General features: G+C 38.5%; 1 protein-coding gene across 1 annotated transcript in view; it reads right to left on the bottom strand.

Moving 5' to 3' along the window:
* JAG2 (jagged canonical Notch ligand 2) overlaps positions 1–19,792 on the bottom strand; it is a 69,798-nt gene that overhangs the window by 28,336 nt on the left and 21,670 nt on the right. Inside the window, exons 3-5 of the mRNA XM_027638082.1 lie at positions 15,080–15,134; positions 7,993–8,247; positions 6,995–7,055 (exon numbers count right to left, since the gene is read on the bottom strand). Of these exons, the coding sequence (XP_027493883.1) occupies positions 6,995–7,055; positions 7,993–8,247; positions 15,080–15,134 (371 nt within the window). The remainder of the gene's footprint in view (positions 1–6,994; positions 7,056–7,992; positions 8,248–15,079; positions 15,135–19,792) is intronic.

Here is a 19,792-nt window from a genome sequence, read left to right as displayed (position 1 = left end):
TATGATAAATTCTACAATGGCAGTTATGGAAGTGATGTGGACCAGTAAAGAGATCCTGATGGTCTGTAAACAATGGTCTCTCAGCACCCTGCATGATTAACTCCTCCTTATCCCAAAGGAGGATGCCTATCTGCTAACACAACAAAAAAGTTGACCATTGAGAGCACCCTAACTCAGATGTTTTGTACTATCTTCATACATGGTTTATTCTCCTGGTTTAATCACTTCTGGTTATTTGAGAGTCCTGAACCTTCTGTGCAGAAAGGTCAGCTGAGAAACTTCGTCTTGCACGTCTCATTGAATCACAGATCTACTCTGATTAACCTTAAAAAAAAAGCTTTGTAATAGAAAAGAATGAGAATACCTAAATAAATTCTGTTCTACACCTAACTGCAGATCTGTGTCAGCACTTCATGCATAAATACACCTAAACCACTAACGTGAAGAAAGTCAAGACTATTTCTGCAATCTAGGTCAGAATATGGGACTTAAAAATAAATTAAAAAAATCTCAGGGAGGACATAGGCAATGGGGTATAAGCCTTTAAATGCCACAGGTAATACTTTACTGATATATTGCACTTTCTACAAAGGCTGAAGTGAAGATAATTATGACATACTTACACATACTTTTTAAGCATATTTTTTTGGAGGGAGCTTCTCCCAATCATGTTTCAAGTGGAAGCTGGGGCCAAAACACTCAACACAGGAAAACAAAGCAGAACAGTGACATTAAGAGCAGAAGCAAAATGCATCATTCAGGGGTGGGGGAGAAATAACCCTCTTAAATAGAAAACCACTAAATTTTCTAATGACGTGAACAGGATGGTGTTGCATAGGCCAGAACAATAGCTTTATATTAGTTATTTACTTAAAATAACTATAAGAAAGTCTGTTTAAACTTTTAAGAGATTACTTGTTGCATAGCAGGCAGCAATATTGTCTAGCTGTTAGATCCTTCAATGCTGAGCATCTGAATTCAATGTTAATAGGTAGTACAGTACTCATTCACTAAGATTTGTTATAGAAACACTTTGTCTACTTTCCTACCTTCAAAATAGGCAAGACAATTTTGTGAATAGGAAAGGAAAATATGCTCGTTAATGAACTCAAATAATTTAATTACCTGAAAGCTTGTTATCTTTTCCTCTCACCCTCAGCATTCTTATCACACCAAAAGATACAAACCCTTCCCTACAAGCTTTTTTTCTCCTCTAATAAAGGAAGTTATTGAAACTAACAGTCTCTCCCCAGTACTATTTAGAGTTTTGACAATGACTTAATAGAGGGGATGGCTCAAAATTTTTTAGCCAGAACACTGCTCAGTTAACTCACAGTAAGTGGCTCTAAGGGTGTGCCTGTATTTGCATTAGTTCACACCTGGAACATGCTGTTTAAGTGAACTGCCTGATCATTCCTGTTGATGGTGCATTGGTTCACCTCACAGAGCTGTTTTGAAACAAAGGCATTGGATTCCTTTTAGGTTAAATTAAGGTAACGTATGACAACGTATGCCAGGAGCACACCTAATGTGTTCCACCTGCAAACAGGCACTCAGTCCACAAGAACAGACCAGAGCTAGTCTAAAATTTAAAAACCTGAAGTGTTTTGAGTATAGATAGTGGGTTCTTGAGGCTGCTTTGATCTACTGTTCTAGTTCAGCTGCACTACCTACACTATTATAGACACAAGTTAAAGCTTTACATGTTTTTATTTCCTGTACCTCTGCTCATGTTCTCCTGGAAGCAGCACCCACCTTTAGGATACATTCTATGCCTTCCTACCCACTAACCATCCAAGCAAGTGAAAGCAGAGTGTGCCTCAGTTCATTGACCAATAAAGAAACAAAACATGGGACTCTTTGTGTAACTTAATGTGTCTACTTGTGAAATACTTGCCAACATTCCCAAAGGGCTTACCGCTAGGCCATAAAAAACAATAATAAAAGCATACTGGCTGTAACAACAGGGAAGAATACTAAATACGATGAAAGGCATAGTAATTGTAATAATTTTACAAGATCTTTGAAACCCAAAGCTGTGATACAATACCTTACACCAAAGAGGTGACAGGAGATGATGAACGGGTACCAAGTGCATTCCTGCAGAGCCAAAACAACAGCCTTAAGCTCTTTAGGGACTACAGGCAGTCCAATGTTGCAGGAATTGAAGTGGTCAGATGCCAAAGCAGCTAGCACACTGCTCAAACAAGACTGTTTCTAGTTTACTGCTCAGAGTAGTTTATGAGATTTCTCATAATTCCATTCTGAAACAACTGTGGAAGCTCCCCATCTCTTACTTCCCACACACACTTTTAGAAGCAGGAATAGCATTTCCTTTTTTTCAGCTCTTTGTGACCTTTTGTTAGTCCTCTACAGTCTTTCAATAACAGCCTGTTTAGAGAAGCCTCGCTGGATCACCTTGAATAGAAGGATGAATTTACAAGACTCCAGGTGCCCTTTTTTATTGTTTTGTTTGCTTGTTTGCTTTGTTGGGGGGGTTTTTTTGGAAGTTTAGGCAGAGTTCCTCAATGCTAATGTTAACCATGTTATCTACCCAACTGCCATAAAAACACAAATGAGATATCAGTGTTATTAGTAGGTCTCCTACTGAAAAAGACAAGAAGACCATGCAAGTTTAAGATTTAACAAAGAATCTCTAGAACACTTCCACTGCCAGCATTCCAGGTAGTTGCAAGCTCATTTTGCAACTCAAGCATTTGAGCCTGCATCTCTGCAAAGAAAGTACTCAGTACTTGCTCAACATGAATAATAGTTGAGCAAGTTTGGGCCCTTAAAGTTCTCCCATCACTAGGGAGTGGCTAGAGCCCTTGTAGACTCTGCTGGACACACAAAATCAGTTTTGTGAGCAGGGCAGAAGTGGAACACAAGGACTACAGAAGGTACGGCACTGGAAAGAAAGTTCGAGAAATCTGTTTCAATGGGACAAAAAAAGTATATGATTAAACAAAACCAAAAAACACACCAACAGCATAAAACAAATCTTTTGTCACATATAGTTCAAAATTAATTCTAGAATAAGTCAGAAGAAAGCACATCAACCTCAATTTACAAGTTTTTGTTACAAGTACGTTTACTTTGTTCACCTTGCACAAAATTCACAATAGAGCTCTATTAATAATCCCATTTCTAATTCATTTCAGTTAGTCTACACATTCTAAAGAAATTTCGTATCAGAGTTGTGTGAAGTAAGACTGGCATTTCCCAGGTCCTACCATAGCTCCAGAAGCTGAACACAACCTGAGTAGTGTTAAGGATTTTCCTTTTATTTTGCTTTAGATGAGAAACTTAAACATTCAAAGGTAACAGGAAAAGTAAAAAGACTTCTGAAAATACCATCATCCTGGCAGGAATATGACAATGTAGGCCAGATATGAGGCATATCTGGACCTCAACCAAAACCATACCACTCTGGATAACAAGGAAGTGAAAGATTAAGCTGTTAAGCCTAGTGACAGTTTATGAGTGGTACCAAACATAGTCAGGTCAGCAGTTTTAATCGAGGAAAGAGACTGTCACTTGTGGTTTCTCTATATTCAACTTTGCTAATTGCATAAGGGGGTTGAACCTAAGCCAGATATGAGCCATTAGATGAAACTTCATTCTCCTCTAGACAGCTTAATGGAATTTAACAAAGTACTTTGAGTGATGTAAAAACATACAAAAAGCACCAACATCATGGCTCAGCAACGTTGCTTCTTTGATAATCCTTCCTACTACTTTGGCCTGGTGAAGTCAATAAACAAGAGCATCTGGTCTGCCACTGCAGACCAATGTTTATTGACTTTCTTTATCCACTATGGATAAAAGATTGGTTTGTTTTCTTTTTATTTTAAGAAGCTGGCAATTTCCCATTCTTGCAAGACTAAACTAAATTGCTTTTGCTTTCCTCAAGGATGTATTTTTTTCCTCATTATGCAGAAAATTTTTATTTTTTTCTGAATTGCCTCCACAATGACAAAAAACTATTGCCTAGACCCAGTCATACCATAAAATCATTTCCTACATCAAGGTATCCCTATTTTTTTTTTCCACTTTGATGAAAATTCAACAAAAGAAATGCAAGAATATTTCAACACTAACTTTCTCAAAACAATGGGTACATGAACTTGCCTGATAGATGATGTACAACTAGAACTAATGGCACATCTTTTATTAACAGTCTGAGGTCATTTAGTTATTTCTAAGATCTGGTTTCATTATAACTTTTAATCCAAGAACAGCTCCATATTACATTAGAACATAATGAATGGAGGGTAGATCCTTTCTATGAGAGCTAGGCTGAAGCCTTAGAGAGACAGTGCTTAATTTACCTGCATGCTCATGCAAGTTGAAGAAGGAAACTGTTTTCCAACTTTTCTATTTAAAAACACCACTGCAAATTTTGGCAATCAAGTAGCTATTGGCAGCAGTAGATTTCCATGCATCTCACACCCATATTTTTCTCACATTTTTATTTTCTTTCTGAATTAAAAAAGGACATTGTTTTCACCTGTTAAAATGACAGTGGCAACTGTCCAAAAAGCAGGATGAAGCAATCTAGATTAAAATTCAATAGCACCAAACATAGCAGTTTCTTTTAAATAACAGCTTCCTTTGTACTGTTGAAGATAAAGGTCATATCTGTAAGCCTTGTTTATTTTTAGTTCAGCATAATTTTTCTACACAAAGTATTATCCATTTCTGTTAAAAGCAATGTTTCTAATATAGTCTAATAACTATTACAGAATAAAAGTTAAAGACAGCTGTGTGAACACGCTCAGGCTACCAAATCCCTATTCAAGACGTAGCTGAGAACTTTCTGCAGTTTTGCAGAGTGGCCACTGTTCTCAAACTTGCTGATCACAGATCTATCACTTCAGCAGACAGGTACTAAAAAACAAGGCATACAATCCATTTTTCCCTCTCTCAGTACTTTCAGATGACAGAATCCTCCTAACAAATAGCGAGATACCTGGACAGAGGCCTTAAACAGACTCAGTGTTATTTTTGTGAGCTTAGTTTAGCAAGGGAACACCTGGAGTTCAATACTAGATGCTTCTTCACATAAGCAAAGCCTTTCCTTGCAGCCTGTTGCTGGTATAAGACTACATATTGACAGGGACCTTAAAAAGGAAACATAGCCACTCAGCCCCCCATCTTCAAAGGTTTTGTATTCCCTTCTTTAAACCCTCCTCCTCCTCTCCAACTTCCGCCTTCAGATTCATTTCTCTGTGAGACCAGCTGTAAGTTAAAAAGGAAACTGCACCAATCCCTCTCACTGCCCTACCCCCCATAAAAAGAACACAACAGAAAAAGGTACTGCTTTCTGTTTGCTTAAACCTGTTTCTTTTACACCTTTAGTCAAAAGACTTCTTTCATTCAAACAGCAAATATTCACAGGCTCCTAGGATGTTCCTTTGAAACCTACAGGACTCCAGAAACCCTTACATGAATCAAAATTCATTAAAGTAGGTTCTCAAGGGGAAAAAATGTGTTCCTGGAAGGCTCAGAGGAAGGAGTGCTTCTTCCTCAGGCAGAAGTGACACTGGTCCAGCTCTCAACCACAATCTTTACTTGTAACCTAAAAAAATCACCAACAGCAGTAGGGGCACACAATACTTGAAATCACAAGGAAAATATTTAGTGATATGGAAAGATTAAAAAGCCACTGCTTAAATATCTGCCTTGAAAAAAATCTTTTAAGGGATATTTTATAGTTCTTGAGAAGTGAAACTACACACATGCACACCGAAGTGCTGCAAATTTCAAATTTACAGTTTTCAGTCAGATCTGAGAGTTACAACACACCAAACCTTCAACAAGTCAGCTGCATCTGATGGAAGTTTCAGGGCAGTAAGAAACCACTCTGTGGTGCAATGATTTAAGGTTTACTTTGTTATCTGCCATGCCCCACTGACAGAAGCTTCAGGCTCTGCAGCAGGATGGGACTTGTCCGCACGTCACCTACCACAGCTCACAAACTGGCACCTCAACCCCAGCTTAGCTCTAAGCCCAGCTAAACTAAATTCTCTGCATCCTATTTCTGCCACTTCTGTGACGGTTGCAGTAATTAGTAGTAGAAGGATGAAGCAAAATTGCCTTAAACTGTCACAGCTTGCCACAAGTGGTATTTGTCAGCTCTCAGGGGTTCTGGCAGCCAGTGCAGTTTCACATCATTCCAATCAAGCAGGTTCAACGCAGCTTAGTAAGGAACCACTGCATAAATCTACTCTCGGTGATGCATTCCACTCTGACCACAAAAAAACTCAAGAACTTACACAGAATCCCAAACTTGCAAGCAGATCTGCCCCATTTCTTCAACAGCCAGTGTAAAAATAACACCCATTTCCCCTTGACCTACTATGTCGAATGCCTGAACCTTTACAGGAAAACAATCAACTGCCCTTGCTATCGAAGTCTACTTAAGTTGCATCATGAAGTTAAAGGGAACATTTCAGACTCTGTTCTTTCATACTCAGGGACCAAAAAAGTTTACCTGGGGTAGAAAGTTTAGGCTGGGCTTGCCACTGTATCTCCATTACTAACAAAACCCTTTTTTTCTTGGAACAAAGTCTGGTGACCAAAATATATATTGAGTATCCTAGGACTGTGAGCATTCCCGGATCATAACAGTCCAAACAACAAGCTGCCCTTTTTATTTGAGAGGAACAAGTAGTACCTAGAGATCAAAACTCCTAAGGATTTTGAAAATAATAAACCAAAATATTTTTCTCATTTGAAAGAGGCATAGTTCTGAATTACATGAAGCAAATCTGTTCAGTCCTATATGTGCGGAAAATAGAACAGCATCACAAAACAGTATAAAGTATATGCAATTCTTACACATGAGACATCTACTTCAGATCTCTTTCCACCCATGTTCTTACACAGAATTTTTTCATTTTAATGTAGACTTTTTAAAAGTAGCACCATACACAGAAAACATTAGAGATCACCACTCCTAAACAGAAGATACTCAAGCATGCAGACTTACTTGCATTCCCCAGGTACACTGCAACCCCCATGGAGCAAATTACATCCTTGTTTACACACAGCTGTAAACACAAAAAGATTTAGGCATCAGTGTGGGCAGCCAAGTGTCCATTAGTGCAGCAGCAATCTGGAGCTGTTCAGCTATGGCTTCTGTCATTTAGCCTGTCTGTTGTTTGTGCAAAGCAGACTGTCTTTTGCCATGTTCCAATAGTTGTTGCTCTTCCAGCTAGCTATTTCACAAAACACAACTCCATTACCACCAAAAAGGTTTGCAGCAAGAGAGTAAGCACTGAAACGTTTCTCAAATAAAGTTATTTTTAAAACCTGGTGTTATGCTGGAACCCCCCAAACTTCAAATGATATACGTGACCTTGAGTAAGCCCTAAAAATTGCCCTCCCCATCATTAACAAGCTTTTTACTGAAAAGGAACAGAAAACAAAACAATGAAGCCCTCAGCAGAAGAGTATATCACATCATTTTAGTGGTAATTACTTAGTGAAGACAAAAGGCAAAGAGATTTGATTGAGTGGTACATTAAAAGAGATGACTATACCTGAATTTCTGTTCACATTAAGAGCTATCAAAAAGCTTTCAGCTTTGCACACTATACACTTAAAATTTTTCATTTGCAAAACCAGGGCATTTCTCCAGGATTAAAGTCTACGGTATTACTGATGATATCACTTCAATAAAATCTTACATTAGGGGATGCAATACATCATTTTGCTTTGAAGGAACACTACCACTGAATGAATGTAATGCGTAAAAAGATGTTTCACTGCTTTGAATCCTAAATTTAAGTGTCCACAGAACACATCAGAAGCAACACTGTGCTCCACTTTTCACAGAGGAGGTTTTATTTCAAAGATTTGTATTTAAAAGACGAAGTCTGTGTGTGCTAAAATTAATATGCTATAGGACTGACACCACAGAAGTACCTACTGCAGTTTATTATATATACACACCAGGGCTAATCTAAAACAAAGGAAACATACTACCTTGTTTACATTCTTCGCCCATCCAACCTTCCATGCAAGCTTTGTTTCCATTTTGGTCGCACGTGTAGTGACCAACAAAGTCATCTCGGGGGCCGCAGAATTTATTGCACAGGGCACTGTAGTAATTTTCGTCACACTTCACCCTTATTTGTACTTCAAAATGGGCAACAGGACCATTGATTTGTAGTGTCTTCCATCGATCTTCTGGGTTGATCATGCCAGCATGTGCCACTCGCTCTATTAACAAGTCTTCACCTTTTTTTTTTTTTGAAAAACAAACAAAAAAAAAAGGTAAATTCAACAGGTGGTAAGTTCAATAGCACACAAGAACATACGGAATCCAACTGAAAGCATTCAACTGGTTAAGATAAAACCTAGTGAAGAAAATGTTAAGATGATAAAGATCTACTGTGTAACTGAATTTTCCTTTGCCTTGCAAAGTTCATTACAGGAAGGCCAATTTAAAAAAGTGTCCCAAAGGAAATATTAAAAAACCCTGGAACATAATCCATAGGAAATAGCTTATTTTTCAAGGCAGCCAAACGTACCACACCCACATGCTGACAACTAGCAGCTTTATCTTGATTTGAGGCTCTTTTTGCCTCCTTTTTGTTCTTATAAAACTGCAAAATCTGCATAATCTAGTAGCTGAGATATTGAAGTTCTCCAGTGTGAGTTTAATTTTAAATATAAACCAAATCACAATATATTCAATATGCTATGAAGTTACTGAGCAATAGTAAATGCTCTGGTGGGCTTGCATTATTGTACATAAACTGGCTTGGTGCATCTTATCATTCTCTCTACAATAAAAGTAAAACATCTTCAAGAAGAATTTCAGAGAACACTGTGCAGCTAATATTTCACATTTTGAGAAGATATAAAGAAGTGAACCCAGGACTGTCAAGGGCCATTCTCAACTCTGTATCCAGCTTATCCTTATCCCTAGTGAAACTACTGATAACTGTGATCTCTGTTGCAATACGCTCTGTAAGCATCCTGCCATGTCCCCGTGGAAAGCAGCAACACTCCTACTGCCAGGTTCCATTAAATGAGAGCAAATGTGCACAAAGTATTATCTATCACAGGGGCCAAGAGGATTCTAGGATATAAGGTTGTGGAAACTGCCAACACTTCTACGAATATCCATTTTGTACTTTTATTCATGTAATTCTTGGTATAGAAGCTTCAATACTAGGAGAAGAGACACAATTATAGTCCCTACAATGAAATTATACAATGTCTTCAGCAAACATCGAGAATAAGCAAAGCACAGTAAGGGATAAGGGCAGACAGTAAGTAACCAGAGTGACAGGAGTTTTCTAATGGTTTCACTATTCAAATTTGGTACCATTCTACTGCAAGAGTTTTTCTAGATGACTGCAAGCTGCAACTGCAACACCAAACACTAGTTAAGGACAAGAAGAAGGTACAGAAGCTTCACTTGTACACATTAATTTTACACCCATTTATGAAATCACTATAATAATGCCAGCTAAGAGCTTCAGTATCCATTTTGTTTAAATAAAGTTTATTTAAAATGCCTGTTAAGAGAAATGAAGAACCAAAAACTTGCACACAGCAAGAGGCTGAAATGGTAGTAAGAGAAAGCCTAAAGTTCAAATTATTAAAAATAGAAAACATACCAAGCTGGTAGCAAGTAATATTACCCTACTACTTTCAGCAAATGTATTTTACCTACTTACTTTCTAGAACTCATTAACCTAATCTGTTTAGGCAACAAAACCAAAGGAGTGACTTTTTCTCAACTAGAAAGTTATTGACAGCATAGAAGTATCCTGTCTTCTCTTACCAAAGCAGCATTTTCCCCTCAGCATGTAAAAGGACTCAAATGACAATTTTCAGTCACTCCAACATTAAAGAAAAAGGAAAGCTACAGAAGTAGCCAGGTCTGCAAAGCATTTTGTTCTCTTGATATCTTTTTTCAAGCTTGTTTCTATAAAAATGTTTCCTCTTAACATTAAACAATACTGAACTTAAAAAAACCCAACCTTTTTAATTAAGCATTGAAAGTACTTCAATTATTAAGAAATTATAGTATCTCTCTAATATTAAAAGTGGTATTGCCATGCATAGGCTACAAGTCATGCTTGCCTGGACTAGTCTGCATAAAACATTTCTTGGCTAGTTGAGACACATTGATGTCTACCCCTGCTCTTTAACTCTCTCATTCCTATACCCTAACTCCTCTGACATCCAGCAGTACATGGATGACAGAGGTATCAGAGTGGACAAGAAACGTACAAGACTGAAAAGGCTGCCTGCATTTTATTTTTGACTTAACAGAATATTTATGGTACCAGTCACCACTCAAAGATTCACGATTAGATAGAATGATAGAACTGTTTAGGTTGGAAAAGACCTTTAAGGTCATTGAGTCCAACCATTAACCCAGCACTGCCAAGGCCACCACTAAACCATGTCTACAGGAGTCACATCTACACATCTTTTAAATCCCTCCAGGAGTGGTGGCTCCACCACTTCCCGGGGCAGATTTCAACATCATTTTGTATAATCTTATTCTTCTCCAATGACTACTGATCTGAAAAGCTATAAAGGAAAACATGCTAAACCACTGCATGGTCAAGGAAATTTGAACAAATAGCAAATATGCACTACAGAGATATTTTTCAGCTAAAAGCAACAGTGGTTCCTTAAAAACAGTTGCAGCAGCCACTGCTGTAAAAGTGTTTCCTCAAAGTGCATCAGATGGACTGAAGAACAAGTCCTGAGATTAAAGCAGTGGCTTATATAATAAAAACCTTATCAGGCATCTTCAGGCTAATGGAGATTCATCAGACCCAGTTAAACAACTGGAACAAGCATTACAGTTACTGCAAATATACCTATGCAGAACAGACCTCTTGATACTGAGGGTCGAGAACAGGGGAAATAACCCAAGAATGCCTTTTTTTTGAACACTCAAACTTTATCTTCACAAGCTCCTCTGAAAAAGAGTGTATTCAGAGTCTTAAGAGTTTTTCCTCAAGCTTATATCAGCACAAGTAGGGCTTAACAGCCTAAATAAGCAAGCCAAATAATTTACCCTGAACCACAGAAGGCATCAGAAAATCAGCTCCAAACCATTTAGTTTCTAACACTTAATTCTCAAGTACCAGAGTATTAGAATTCTGATTTACTTCTAATTTAAAACTGATCCCAACTAGAAGGTGCATCTTCCAAAGAGATCTGTAATCACAGGGAGGAACGTGTTTGTCAGGGTTCCTCCTTCCTCCCCCACAATACCAAAGTGCTTCTGAAGCTAATCCAGTCTCTCTCACCTAACTGTTTTGATGAGACAAGTTTGCTCCCCGCATCTGGCTTTGCCATGGAAGTTCACCTTAGGGACTCAGACTCATTTCTTTTAGCTCTCAGTAAAGGCAATGGGTTGTATGACTGAATTTGTCCGGTTATTGGTCAAAAAAGTAGCATTCATTACTCAAACTTTCACTCCCCCTCAACAAGCAATTAGGTTTCTTTTCCTTAATTAATAAGAAGCTTTTTACAAGCCTGTCTAGAAAAGCAGATAGTAGTACAGATGTTTGCACAAAAGGAGATGATGGACAAAAGGTAGTTCTTTAATTAATGTTCCCAGAGCATCTGATTTTTGGAAGAGAAAGTCTTATCTGAAGAGTATTTAAGTGTGCAATTGGGAGCCACAATACACAAATAAGAACACTGCTCATCAACACCCTAACTTTTAGCAGAGGTCAGACATTCCCAACCAGCCACTCCCAGGGCCATGCAAAAGGTGATGCTGGGGCCTGTTTGCAAGGGAACACACACAGGGTACCACGTGACATTCACTTCCAAAGGAACAGGAGGTGCCCTTTTCAGGAAGCACATTCTCTTCAGCTGTTTTCAAGCATGATTTCAAAATGCCATAAGGACAGATTAGTCTCCTACAGATTTAATGGGAAAGAGGAAGGCAACCACTGCATCCCTGCAGCAGACTTGTAGTCAAATGGAAAGTTACTTCACATGTGAGGATGCCAGTTTGCTTTGTAATGGCAGGGCTGGGTCAGATCTCTGCTACACAGCTCAAAGTTTGCCAAGTCAAATGACTTACCTGGAAAGCAGCAGGAGTTGCTGTGACAGATGACAGCAAGCAGGCCTTTACAGTGACTTAGTATCTAAGCCAGTTTCCTCTCCCCCTCTTCCAAAGCAAACAAGTGGTAACAACTACACTGCCACAAGCTTACCTCTGGGCCAACCCTGGGGCACAGAGGAGGAGGAAAACACAGGAATAGGTCAGGAATCCGGGTCTGAAAGACACTCTTAAGAGTTCATAGTTTGAGGTAACATTTGCCCTGGGAAACATTTGCCCTGGTAGACTTGTTCTTGAGATGGTACTTCACAGGATCTGCTCTGAGCCCCCTTGCCTTGCTTTCGATGAGTGCAAGGAAGAACACAGGATACAAGGGCACAGAGGGAGGAAGAATGACGAGTGTGCTATAACCTTCAAGTTGTTCACTAGAAACCCCACTTTCTAAGTTTTAGGGTTCTTTTGTTTGCTTGTTGTTTGGTTTGGGTTTTGTTGTTTGTTTTTTGTTGTTTCATTTGTATTTCGTAGGGGAGTTGTTTTGTTTTGGATGGGGGTTTGGGGCTGTTTTGTTTTGTTTGTTACCCACTTGAGAGTCCAAGCTGAAACACAGAATCTACATTTAACTTTCAGTCTTACTCATCCTCATTAAAGGAAAGCAAAACCTGACTCTGGAACTAATTAATCAGCTTATAAACAGACTCTGGCAATTACTTTGATTAATCTTTCTTACAGTAGCAACAGAAGATACATGTAACCTGATCCACAGATGAGCTCAGTGTTCAGGATTGATAGGGAGCTAAGCTTTCCACAGATACTCACTTCACCTCTCCAGGATGCAGAAGTTTGTCTTTTTTTCTGGAGAAGCTGCCATATTCCCTTTCCTATTCCCTTATACATGAATTTTTACTGATCTGCCCCCTGTGTGGCATTTCAGCAGTCCTTGTAAAAATACAAGTGAAGCACCTTTGCACGTTGACGGATTCACAAGGCAAAACCAACTGGAGGACTCACTGCAAAGATCAAACTCCCTCTCCCCCCCCAAAAAAACCCCTTCATCAACAAGGAATTCTTCATAGGAATCTTACATGCAAGTGTAAATTGCAGCATGACAAAGCAACAGATCTGTCACGAAATTGGTAAACAGATTACAGAAACATTTAACCAAAACAAGCACTTGGATAGTATTCTGCAAAACTACAGGCCAAGAAAGTCTTCCCAAACTGACACGACAAGCCTTCTAGTTTCAGATGCAGTACGACTTAGCAGTACCTCTTTGGCAGCCTAAATTAAAGGGAAGTTCACTTTCCATTAGCAGTTTCTCATGAGAGTTAAACCGTAATCTGACACTTATATAGACTCCTGCAGTTCACGGAAACTTAAATTAAGGAGATGGTACACTGGGCCTCCAGAAGGCACTCTATATCCTGTTGGCCTCAAGTTCACAAAAAAAAAGTGTGACATGAATGCAAGTAAAGAGATTTGTTAGAGCATGTTAAACTAAAAAGCACAACAAAGACTTAATACAGGCCTGAAGAGATCGTCCTCTTATCAAATGTATTTAAAAGAAATACTGGTGGTTTGAAGCTACAGGTTTTTAAGAGGATTCTGCAAATCCTAAGAAAGTTATGAGACCATTACTTATCAAGAAGCTTTCTAATAAACAAAATACAGCACTTAAATGCATACAGATGACTTAGAGGGTAGGCTCTTCATATTCACCCACTCCTACAACACCATCTCATGAGTTGACCTGCCACCTAGAACTAGGGAATTTCACTCCAATATTTGCTGTTTTAGTTGTCCCAGCACAAAGATCTCATTTTGAATACCACATCCAGCTTTGGGAAGTGTCATTCAAGAATGATGTGGATGAACTCAGCTGAAGAGTTGCAGCAGCATAAATATCAGAGATTTAAAGAAAACATGGCTAATAAAGTTTGAAGAAGTTGTTAAACACAACAAAAGTTTAATTCTAACAGAAGAAGGGTTCAGGAACAAATTACAAACTCATCATTACTTTGTCTACCACTGGAGATACAGTATGCTAGAAAAATCTCTCAGTTAGGAAAATTCAAGTGGGACTGACCCCCATCTTCAAGAAGAAGGACCTTGAAACTAACATAGCATTAATATTAATTCAGCTCTGCCAAGTTTTTATGCTTGATGCATTTTGATAAGAATGGTCAGTGAAGTAGGGGAGAATGCAACTGATAATTTGAAACTGATGATGATTTGGGACATAATCCCCTTCCTATCTTAATGTCTTCCTCTACATTGATCCCAAACAAAACAAAATAGTCCACCAATAACCACAATGCAAGTCTGAGGTTCACTTAACACTTGTAGCCAGAAGCACTGATTATTTTAAGACAGATTTGTAAACCATTACTGAAGAGTAGGTTCAAGTTGGAGTCCTACTTTAGCAACAATAAAGCAATCAGCACCCTTTATGATTTTCAAGTTTTTATACCATAGTCTTGCTTTTCTTTCAGATTAATAGCTCTGCTGATACTGAACATTAACATTTACAGACTGAAAATACAAGGTACTTGTACTTGAGGAGAAACAGAGATGCAATCATACCATGATTTAGAACACAAAAACATAAAGCCTGGTTTCTTTATGGGAAGCAAGAATGCTTAGTTGTTTACTTGATCATGAGAAGTACTACACAGCATGGTCAAAGGCAAACTGAGGAGAATTTAAAGTGCAACTCTACAGCACAGATTATTGTCCTTTCTTTAAATAATAAAACCAAAAAAAGCTACAATAATTTTCTAGCATTTTTTAAAGCTAGTTATCAGGAGTTGTGTTACAACCTTCAGTTACTATTGTCCATTATTTTTCCTATACAGTAATAATTTTTCATGGTTCCTAACCCAATAGTCACTGTTTGGGTATGTACAAGCCCTTTACTTAGACAGCAGGTATGCATTCAGGCTGACTGGGAGGGATGACTAATTGCAGCATACAAACAGCACTGAAGTTAGTAAAAACTCCAAGTTTTACACAAATACTCACCAGCTTTTGTATCGTTATCCCAATCCCATGCTTCTAATATTAATGTGAACGATCTCTGAAAAGAAACAAGATACCAATTAGACAGTAATAAAAAGCTACTGGTTACACACCAGACAAACTGTGATTTGAAATAAGCAGATATTCTTGCTACAAGAAAGCCAAATGAAAGCAGTTAAAAATTTCACTTCTCTGTTGTCATGTGGAAAGCCCTTGAAGGCATCTTCTCAAAAGCATGAAATATAACAGCATTAAAAATTGCGGGGCAAACCATGCTAACAGCAAAACAAAAACATCCCCCCCACACATAGAGGACTGAATTATTATTATTATTCTCCTCCCACTGCATCTAATTCTCAGCTCTGCCTAGCCACAGAAATCCTTTTTAGACACAGCCCTAGAAGGTTTACGTGAAATGAAGTTCTCAACCTTGGGAAACAGCTAGGATATTTAAGAATTAAACAACTGAACCGCTCCCCCAAAAAAGGAATAAAATGACGTAAGTCTATACCAGATCTGTTTTACAGAAAAACATATCTAAAGAAGAAACTCAGAATTCACCCTGCATCTATCAAAAATTTAGATTTCTTTCTCATGGAAGAGACAGTGTGAAAGACACCTGCAAAAGACACGGCAGAAACGTAATTATTACAGCAAGCACACCTGGTGCTGTATTTTCCCCAGAGGAAAGAGAAAAACCATGATTTCAGACAGTTTTAAAATTTGGAAAAAACATGAAGGCTTTACTTCACACTAAAGCAAGGCTTCAGGCATCTTTCTCGTGTTTATGATCAAATACGTAGGACACATGTTGATATTCAAATACTAAGTTTATTTAGAAAAAAGTTACCTTATGCATATAGGTAATGTTTACCTGTTTTGTGTTTAACAAGAATAGCTGTCAAACCCTTCAGCTCTGACAGTCTCCAGTGGTTCCAAGTAACATTGAGATCATCACATACATTCAAAACCAAGGAAAAAAACCCCACCAAGAACAGGATGAGTTATTGCATCACTGTCCTAAAACCCTGCTGTACACATCTTTGTGCTCAGAGACAAGCCACACCAAAACCTGGAGCTCATTAAGTACAGCAGAGCCAAGCCCTGATGTGTGCAGAATTCACACGGATATGGGGACATCCGATCAAGAAATTTCCAGCACTCTTAGGAAGAGGATTATGTAAGAATTCAGCCATCTTTCATAGCATAGCTAAAATTAACGTACTGTTATATCAAGAGATGTATGTTTTCACTTTGAGATAGCTCATACGTGCTTTTTATGCCCCTCGACTTCCCACCAAGGAAGATTGATCATAACACTGAAATCTCCCCATTTTAGAACAGCAGCAACAAGAACAGAGATCAGTGCAGCACCCTAAGCAGAAAAGCTCTTTGCCTGAAGGTCTTTCACTACTACAGCAGAGTTTACTCAGAAACACACTTAACTGAGTGCATATTTTTCCACTGCTTACTTACATTAACATACAAACAACAGCTCAGTCTTTGAAAAACATCTTTCTTCTGTACTTTCAGCTTCAGACATATACTGGGGAAGATGATTTTCCATCATTGAAACAGAAAAAGTAAATATTTAGATTACAGAGGGAAGGAGGGGGAAAGGGAGCTCAGGAGTGGCTACACTTGAGTTTGGACTGACTTTGAAAAGGACAACTGATCGAGATCAGCTGAGAAAGTAAAGGTCTCTACTTCTGAGGTATGATATCACAGCACAACTCACAACTCCACCCAGTTTTTTTGAAGACAAGTGTTAGTGAAGCATTTTAGTAGACTGACCCTCCAACTCCCTGCTCTCCCATGCCCCCAACCACCAATACCTCAGTATTTAGGGATTCTACTGTACTCTGAAAACACTGCCTGCCACCCCTCTTTCTAACTGCAACCTGAAAAAAAAAAAAACCATACATTGAATAGTTGAGAAAATAAGTACTATGTAGCACTGCCCTAACATTATCTTCTTCTGGCAATGGTGAATTCTCCTTACTTTGAAAAATTATGAACTAATCCAGGCAGAATTCTGCAAATCAGTGCAAGAACCAAAGATGTTACCACCTCTTCTACTTTTAAGTACTTGTCTTCTAACATACCCCTCAGTTTTCCCTGTGTTCCACTGATCTGTATTAGAGGTATAAACTAGAGCTCAAGTGCTTTCAGATGTCCACTTGCTTATCTTATGTAGGTGCTGGTCTTTCCTACTGCAAATTGACTTCTGCATCTGACTTCCCACACAAGCCAAGGCAGAAAAAAATTCAAGCTGGACTTGGTGCCTTAGGAAACAGATCAGTCAACTATGCTTTCCCATCATACCATTTGAAAGCAGATTTGTATCTTTGCTCAGGATGCTAAGGAATTTTTGTGGGTAAAGAGAACTCCACACAATACACTGCTCCAGCATGCTCATGCTGGATGGTGTGAATGGGGATAAAGAGGCCTTCTACCAATTTTAAGATGCTTAAAACATGGAATCCAATAGCTCTGGCAGCAAGTCTCACAATCTAAGTTGTCATAGTCTCTGAAGTTGAAAATATTCCTCTACTGTCTCATAGAGACTTAATAGTACATTAGAAGCAACTATGACTCTGGTTCTCAACAGCTCTTTCAAAATGTGGAAGAACTGAAATTCTGTCCCAAACCCTGACCTTTGCTGCCCACACAGCTCGTGCTGCCTCCTCGTGGCTTTGCAAGCCCCAGGTTCCACAAGCCTGGTCTCCAGCATTTGCTTTTACCATTGTCCCACTAATGACCATCAAGCATCATAAGCCCATCTATAAAAAGCTTAAAAACCCTACAAAACAAAGACAAGACTCAGACTATTAAATCCTTTCACTTACTGGCATCCCATAGCCTCAGTTTCCCTGTGTTTACTTATGGGCTAATAGGCTGTTCATATGTAAGCAAGCATATGGAGTGTAACATTTTAGGAAGGCTTGTAGTCACACTTGCAGGAGATTAGAGATGTTAATCAGATGGCATTAAACAGCATTGATAGACAAATGCATATTTACTGGAAGATCAGTTTCAGCTGGGACAGCTCTCAGTTGTGCCGCTTCCTGCTTTCTACTGAATTACACCTTCAAAACCCTTAGACACAGTAAGAATGCAACCATAAAACTGATTTTTATGGCTATTTTACCACTAGCGAAGACAGCTAAGGCTACCAGCCCAATTTGTCTTCCCTTCCTCACTTGCAGCTAGTCAGTAACTTGAAAAAGGAATTCCTCTCTGTGACAGTGCAATGGATTGTCATATTACAATTACTACACCTCAAAAGAGAAAGCTGGTCCTTAACATACTGGTTCAAAAAAAAAAAAAAAAGTCTTGCCCACTATCACATGTAGGAAGTCTTGCACTAGATCTGCTTAAGCTCATTTGAATTTTGCACTTTAATTTAAAACAACAGCTGAAAACTTACAAAAAAAAAGCATCTGTGTTACCAAGTATGTCTATAGTATGCTGCACTGAGAGCTTCCCAGTTATGGCTCAATTATCAGAAACATGTTTGACTATCAAAATGATTTACTAGTGGAATTTTTAATATTCATACACCCACCCATACTGTAACCCTGCCTAATAACCAGAGTAGGAGCTATAAAGCTGAATAATACTAATGGATATAAACTTTGAAGGATATCTTTAGCTCACATAATGGCCATACTCATTTTATGCATTAGTCACACCTGTACTCTTCAGCAGAAAGTCTAAGACAGACTACCCAGCACACCATTTACTAACACCAGCTGCAAGTAACCCTTTTATTGTACAGACATTGACACCAGACATTTTTCTTAAATGGTGCTTGCAGCAAACAGCTTCAAAATTTGCACTAATTTAGCTCTTGTCCAGAATCCAAGGTCTACTCATACTGCAAAACTTTAACCCCCTCACATCATCCAGCAGTGTCTTGGCTCTTTGATGTACCTTTAATATGAACAGGCCAGCATAAAAGTTATTGAAGACAGAATGTTCCCCACAGACTGTTGATACTAATGTGCGTTCAAGTTCAGGTATAAATATACCAGAAATCTCTAAAAAAGTATCCTAAAAATGCCCCAAAATCGTGAGTCTTATGCATAATACACACACACACACCACCTCACCTGCTTCTTCTCTAACTTGCACAGAACTCTTGCTGTGGGCTGATATAACCATAACAGCAGGACAGACACTCCAGTCTGTTCTTACATATAAGAAAAGCTTTGTGTAGTACCTGTTGTTCATTTCAAATAGTACTAGCAAAACATCGAGAAAATATTTTTAAAGTGACCACGGCACAGATAGAGGCTAATATACTGAAAATACACTTCATTCTACTGACTTTAGTGTCTAGGTTTATTTTCTGGAAAGAAATAAAAACACACAACAGCATTTGTGCTCATCAAATGAAAAACTGGAAGATATTAAAGGCTACGAGTCAGGAGAGCGTCAGCGCACTTCTGCAGAAGAGCACAGCTTATGCAAGAACCACTTCGTAGGAGTTAACTGAACAGATATGCCAAGCAGCTTGGAAAGATACAAATTAAGTCTGTTTATCATGGTGATGCTACTTCAGTTGTGTTTTTTTCTCAGGATTCTTGTTGACATAAGCAACTTCAAAGCATTATTCCACTGTTTGCACCAAACAAAACACTCCCCATACTATCCCAGCGACCTCCTTTATGAGGAGAGGGGAAACAAGACCTGTAAGATTGGTTTTGTTCA

Source organism: Corapipo altera, unplaced genomic scaffold, assembly GCF_003945725.1.
Source record: "Corapipo altera isolate COAL_440 unplaced genomic scaffold, ASM394572v1 23, whole genome shotgun sequence".
NCBI lineage: Eukaryota > Metazoa > Chordata > Aves > Passeriformes > Pipridae > Corapipo > Corapipo altera.
Note: the sequence above shows the minus strand (reverse complement) of the source record. Positions and strands in the feature narration are given on the sequence as shown.